This window comes from Pelodiscus sinensis, chromosome 28, assembly GCF_049634645.1.
Source record: "Pelodiscus sinensis isolate JC-2024 chromosome 28, ASM4963464v1, whole genome shotgun sequence".
NCBI classification, from domain to species: domain Eukaryota; kingdom Metazoa; phylum Chordata; order Testudines; family Trionychidae; genus Pelodiscus; species Pelodiscus sinensis.
Genome location: NC_134738.1, coordinates 5,913,241 through 5,919,951, shown reverse-complemented (window position 1 = coordinate 5,919,951; position 6,711 = coordinate 5,913,241). Strand labels below are relative to the sequence as shown.

General features: G+C 53.8%; 1 protein-coding gene across 8 annotated transcripts in view; it reads right to left on the bottom strand.

Moving 5' to 3' along the window:
• Positions 1-207: 207 nt before the first annotated feature.
• Positions 208-6,711, bottom strand: part of KANSL3 (KAT8 regulatory NSL complex subunit 3) — a 70,098-nt gene continuing 63,594 nt past the window's right edge. For 5 of the 8 annotated variants that reach the window (XM_075910939.1, XM_075910940.1, XM_075910941.1 and 2 more), the window contains 2 exons: positions 6,194-6,356; positions 208-899 (listed from right to left, as the gene is read on the bottom strand). In XM_075910939.1, the coding sequence (XP_075767054.1) occupies positions 346-899; positions 6,194-6,356 (717 nt within the window). In that variant the 3' untranslated portion in view covers positions 208-345. Of the gene's footprint in view, positions 900-6,137; positions 6,357-6,711 lie in introns of all 8 variants that reach the window. The other 3 variants (XM_075910945.1, XM_075910944.1, XM_075910946.1) reach the window with 3 other exon arrangements.

Sequence of the window (6,711 nt, the reverse complement as noted above, 5' to 3'; positions counted from 1 at the left end):
ACTCTCCACCCAGGCCCTGGGCGCACACGCCCGTGTGTAACACACGGCTGCACCCAGCCAAAGGAAGAGCCTGTTTACTCCACTCGCAGGTCCTGCGGGCGCTCTGAAGCCCCTCCCTGAAAGAGGCTATAAACAGCCAACACCTGCCTGGTGATGTCCAGGCCAGGCAGCTCTCAAAGGAGAACGCCTCAATGAAGAGCCCGCGAGTGGAAAAAAAACGTTTTATTAAACGGCAACAGAAACCCCCAAACCAAAAGAAACGTCCGCGCGGCCCCGTCCGGGCCAGCAGTGCTAGTTCATCCCGACGGCAAAACTCCAATTCATGGCAGAGCGGTGCTGAACCCACTATGGCTTCTGGCTGACGGGGGGCCCCGCTGCTGCCAGGAGAGAGGGGCTGAGGCTGCTGCCCAGCGTTATAAGGGTGGTGCCAGCCCCAGCTGGCAGCATGCCCTGGGGCAGCAAGTGTCTGCTTCCCAAAGTCTCCCTGGTGTGGAGGATGGTGCTCCCGTTGTCTACCACAGAGGGCACCTTCCCCAGGGTCTCCACTGCCCCCAGCGTGTGGCCGACCTTTTCCGCCCTGCGGCCCAGGGGCCCGTCCCCCTTCGCTGCCACCGCGGAGGTCAGGAGAAGAGTCTTGGCCGCGTTCTGCAGAGCGGGGCCCCCCTTGGAATGCACCAGGCTGCAGGGCGGGCTCGGGGCGCTGGCTGCCGTGGCAGCAGGGAAGGCCACGGCCCCAGAGGGTGAGCTGGTGGAGGACGAGCAGGCAGACGAGGAGGGAGCCTGGATTCCCGCAGGTTTCAGGGGGGCGCAGGCAGCCTCAGCCATCACAGACTTGGTGAGCGCAGACAGCCTGGCGTCAGACATGACGTACAGCATTTTCATGGGGCTGCTGGTGGTCACTGTGTGGACAGAGGGACAAACACAGCTCAGTGCTCCCCTGTGCCTTGCACCGTGTCTCCGGGCCAAGCCTGCGGCAGCCGGGGCAGGGGAGCCAGGCTGAAAGCCGAGCAGTGCTCAGTGGGCCCGTTACTGGGTAGAGCAGGGTACGTGCCGGGAGCCCCCGCAGCATGGCACTAAACACCCCGAGCGCCAGACCAGGGACCCCCATGCCAGCTGCAAATCCACAAGCAGATAAGGACCCAAAGTAGCCCCCAAACTGCAACCACGCTGGACAAGAGGAAAGTGGGTCTCCCTCAGTGGAGGGGCACAACCAGTCTGCTCCCCAGAGCCTTCTAGCCTACATCCCCCACCCGTGGTCTGGGCCAGGGTCAGCTCCATGAGCCCCTGGCCTGGGAATCCGCAGACACTGCATGGAAATCACAGGGCCCGGAGCTGCGACTGATGCCCTGCACTGGCAGGAAGGTTCGTCAGCCTCTCTCCTTAACTCACAGCATGTCCTGCAGGGGCCTGGGCACTGCCAGATGCTTGTGGGAGAGGAACGAGGCCTTTCCCCCAGCTGCTGTGCTGCAGCTCCGGTCTAGCCCAGAGCCTACGGCCAGCAGCGCCTGGCTCATCTCACTCGCTGGCCACGGCCTACCCTGGACTGCACTAGCCAGGCCCCAAGAGCACCAGCTCCATCTGGAGAGCACAGGCGTGGGGAGGGAGGAGAGCTGTCACCCAGGCTGCCTATGTTCCGGCTACCGCAAATCCCAGGAGAGCCCCGAGAGGCAGCTGGGACCTGCAGTCTCCTTGCAGCTCAGCGCTGGGATGGCAGGGGGAGTGGGAAGGCCAGGCGCTCTGCTCTGACCCGACAGAGGCTAGGCTCAGCTTCAGAGTGCAAGGGTCAGATTCAGGCTCCACTCCTGACCTCTCCCGCTGCACAGCACCCTCAGCGAGCCCTGCCAATTGAGGTCTAATCAGCACAGCGTAGAGGGGAAGAATGGCGTCTCGTGTCTGGCTCACAATGCTCCTCTTAATGCCTCCCAGAACCATGTTTGCTTTTTTTGTAACCGCGTCACACTGCTGACTCATACTTAGCTTGTGGTCCACTCTGACCCCTAGATCACTTTCTGCCGGACTCCTTCCTAGACAGTCGCTTCCCATTCCGTGTGTGTGAAACGGATTGTTCCTTCCTCAGTGGAGCACTTTGCATTTGTCCTTATTAAACTTCATCCTGTTTACCTCAGACCATTTCTCCAGTTTGCCCAGATCGTTTTGAATTATGACCCTCTCCTCCAGAGCAGTTGCAACCCCTCCCAGCTTGGTGTCATCCGCAAACTTAATAAGTGTCCTCTCTCTCTATGCCAATATCTAAGTCGTTGAAGATATTGAACAATACAGATCCCTGCGGAACCCCACTAGTTACGCCCTTCCAGCATGATGGTGAACCATTAATAACTACTCTCTGAGAACTATTCCCAGCCAGTTATGAACCCACATTATAGTAGCCCCCATCTAGGTTGTATCTTCCTGGTTTACTGATAAGAAGGTCGTGCGAGACAGTATCAAATGCCTTACTGAAGTCTCGGTATACCATGTCCATTGCTTCTCCCTTGTCCACAAGAGTCCTTATCCTATCAAAGAAAGCTACCAGATTGGCTTGACATTATTTGTTCTTCACAAATCCCTGCTGGCTGTTACCTATCACCAGGGTTCGACAATCTATGTAATCTACTCACCCATGGCGAGCAGGTTACATCCTGGAAGAGCCGGGTTCGGACAATCTGTGCATGCGCAGAATGCCAGACAGTGCGGCTGGCGAGCGGGGCTCGCTGTGGCTCGGCGAGCCCTGCCTATCACCTTATTATCTTCCAGATGTTTGCAGATGAATTTCTTAATTATTTGTTCCATTATCTTCCCTGGCACAGAGGTTAAGCTGACTGGTCTGTAGTTTCCTGGGTTCTTCTTATTTTCCTTTTTATAGATGAGCACTATACCTGCCCTTTTCCAGTCATAAGGACAGCCACACTGGATCAGACCAAAGGTCCGTCTAGCCCGGTGTCCTGGCTTCTGACAGTGGCCAATGCCAGATGCCCGAGAGGGAGTGAACAGAACAGGAATCAAGTGATCCCTCTCCTGTCACCCATCTCCAGCCTCTGACAAATATAGAGTCTAGGGACACCATCTCTATCCATTCTGGCTGATAATTATTGATTGACCTGACCTCCATGAATTTATCTAGTTCTTTTTGAACTTTGTTAAACTCCTGGTCTTCGTAAAATCCTCTGACAAGGAGTTCCACAGGTTGACTGTGCACTCATTGAAGAAAAATTTCCTTTTGTTTGTTTTAAACCTGCTATCTATTAATTTCATTTGGTGACCCTTAGTTCTTATGTTATGGGAACAAGTAAATAACTTTTCCTTATTCACTTTTGCCATACCAGTCATGATTTTATACATGTCTATAATATCCCCCTTTATCTCCTCTTTTCTAAGATGAAAAGTCCCAGTCTTTTTAATTTCTCTTCATATAACACCCGTTCCAAACCCTAATAATTGTTGTTACCATTTTCTAAACCATTTCCAATGCCAATACATCTTTTTCAGATAAGGCAACCACATCTATACGCAGTATTCAAGAAGTGGGTGTACCAAGGATTTATATAGAGGCAATAAGATATTCTCTGTCTTATTCTCTATCCCTTTGAGAATAAGAGAATAAAAAGAGTCTTCTGGAACCTCCCCCATCTTCCATGATTTTTCAAAAATGATAGCTAAAGGTTCAGATTCCTCCTCTGTCCGCTTCTTGAGTATTCTGGGATGCATTTCATCAGGCCCTGGTGACTTGAAGACATATAACTTTTCTAAGTAATTTTTAACTTTTTTTAAAAATTTTAACTTCTAAACCTACCCCATTTCCACTAGCATTCACTATGTTAGGCATCCCGTCACCATCCATCTTCTTGGTGAAAACCGAAACAAAGACGTCATTAAGCACCTCTGCCATTTCCAAGTTTCCTGTTACTGTTTCTCTCTCTTCACTGAGCAATGGGCCTAGCCCCTGTCCTTGGTCTTCCTGTTGCTTCTAATGTATCTGTAGAATGTTTTCTTGTTACCCTTTATGGCTCTAGCTAGATTGAGCTTGTTTTGTGCCTTTGCTTTTCGAATCCTGCCCCTACATACTTACTTATTTGCTTATATTCCTCCTTTGTAATTTGACCGAGGTACCACTTTCTATAGGACTCCTTTTTGATTTTTAGATCATGTAAGATCTCTTGATTAAGCAAAAATGAGATCTTACCATACTTTCCAATGCAGCGGAATAGCTTGCTTTTGGGCCCTTAATAATGTCCCTTTGAAAAACTGCCCACTCTCTTCAGTTGTTTTTCCTTAGTCTTGCTTCCCATGGGACCTTACTTACCAGCTCCCTGAGTCTACTAAAATCTGCTTTCCAGAAATCCATTGTCTCTATTTTCCTGTTCTCCCTCCTACCCTTCCATAGTATCATGAACGCTACGATTTCACCATCACTTTCACTCACGCTGCCTTCCACGTTCAAATTCTCAACCAGTTCCTCCCTATTTGTTAAAATCAAATCTAGAACAGCTCCCCTCTGGTAGCTCTCTCAACTGTCTGAAATAAAACATTGTCTCCAGTGCAGCCCAGGAACTCGTTGGATAATCACCAAGTGCAAGCTGGCCAGGACTCCAGAACTATTTCAGTGCTCCTGGTGCTATACAATCCACCGTGATCAACTGAGATCGTACTCATATGGCCTCCAGCAGCAGCGAGGGACTGGGGGCATTAGGCATTACCTCAGCCCTCGCTCATGGGTCATGCCGTGCCTGCAGTACTGGTACAGAAGCCAGCCCTGCAGATTCTCAGGGAGCAGAAAGGCTAAGAGATGCCACCGTGGCAATTACCTGGGGTCAGATGAGCTCCCCTCCCCCACCAGCTGACCTCAGCCCAGGTCACCGATCTCTTTGAGGCCAGGAGGCAGGATCCGGTGCAGTGAGCACCAAGCACAGGGACGCCGCTGTGGGAGGAAGTGTCCTGCGGGCGTCCTGACAGCTATTCTCTGCAGCAGGAGCATTCTCAAGCCAGCGATGGACCCGGCCCACCTGGCACCCACAATGCTGAGATGTCGGGCAGCACCTGCAGCTCCCTAACATCATGGCACCTCAAGGCTCGTCTGAGCACAAGCGACTGCCACAAAGAAAGTGGAAGTTCGGCATGTCCTGAGTCACTAAATGGAGCAGCAGGAGAGGAACCTGCATGGCTCTGGCTGTTGCCGGGGCCACCACACTGTCACCCAACATGGCCAACCCCAGGGCCACCACAGACGACTGAGAAAAGGTACGCTGGGTGGGAGTGGTGCTCTCCTCCCACTGACGTGTCAACATGGCATGCCCACTGGGGCAGTGTCTCACTGAAACGGAACCAAGAGGGCTGAACTGGTATGGAAAATCCTAGACTGCGTTGTTGAAAACCACGCCTCTGTCCTCCATCTCCACCCCTCTGTCCTGCTTGTATCTCCTGGTTATTTCAACTGCACACTCAGAAGGGCAGGGGCTGTATCTGCTTTCTCCGGAGCACCTACTCCAGTTCTGGCCACTAGACAAGCACTGGGACAGGGCCACGGGGCACACGAAAGCTTTCTGCCAACAGCCTTGCCCTGCAGGAAAACACAGAGTGAGGCGAGAAAGAAAAGAGCAGTTTGCCACTTCCCTGCTGGGGATTTCCAAGGCAGTTTGTTTAGTCTTTGAGAAATGAGGCAGACAAGTACACAGCTCCACCCTGCTCTGGTGGGGCTTGGTCCAGTCTGCTCCGAGCCTAGAGCTCTTCTCCTCACTTGGAAACCCACGGGAACAAAACACTCAAGCCGGCGGTGACGCGCGTCTCCCCAAAGCTCGCTAAGGGCTCCAGAGACGGCAGCATGGTGGTACGCTCTGGATTCTCCCTGGGCCACAGACACTTACTGAGCTGCAGTGGGTTGGGGCCTTCTCTCTAGTCCAGGCCAACAATGCGCAGCAGGGGAGCTGCCACTGTGGGAAGCAGCATCGGGCGCCTGGGCAGAGCCGGCAGAAATGCACACCCTGAGCAGCTGGGAACTTTGGCCAGGGAGTCCAGCTTCCAAGAACCAGCTGGGCATTTGGGGGACGTGGCGCGCACTCAAACCAACCAGTGACAAACAAAGCCCAAGGCAGCTGGGGGGCCTGGCAATGCAGCAACACTCCCACAGCACCCCCAGGAGTCACCTCGGCATAGACCCACGGCCTGGCGGCGTGAGCCCCGGGACTGCCATGCGCCTCACCTACAGGCGGCGTTGCTGCAGCGGTCAGGTGGGACGCGGGGTCAGCAGGAGCCATCTCTGTGCCCGCCTGTGCTGTGCTGAGTTCCAGCTGAGACAGCAGCTTGCCAGGAGAGGCGGCAGTGGACGCCGGGGCGCTCAAGTACCCAAATGCGCCGTCTGGAGCCTGAAAGGGTGAAAGCAGTTGAGACCCAAAGGAACTGCTGGCAGAGCCGCCAAACATTCCCAGCCCTGACAGAGCTCTCTATGCGTGAGCAGAGCAGGGATGCCCTGACCTAGTCACTGTCCAGTCCAATCCACATCTCTACACGCTTTCCTGGGAGGGTCTCTTCCCTCCCCCGACCAGTCCCCTGCCAGCTGGAGGATGAGCCAAGTTCTGCAGCAGTGTCCCCCCCCAACCTTCGGGGGGTGAGCTCAGCAGAGGGGATGGTGGTTCTACTGCCACCTCCACCAGCGACTCTGTGGGTCACATAGGCAAGCCATGCCCCACGCTGAGCCTCAGTTTCCCAGCTGTAAAATGC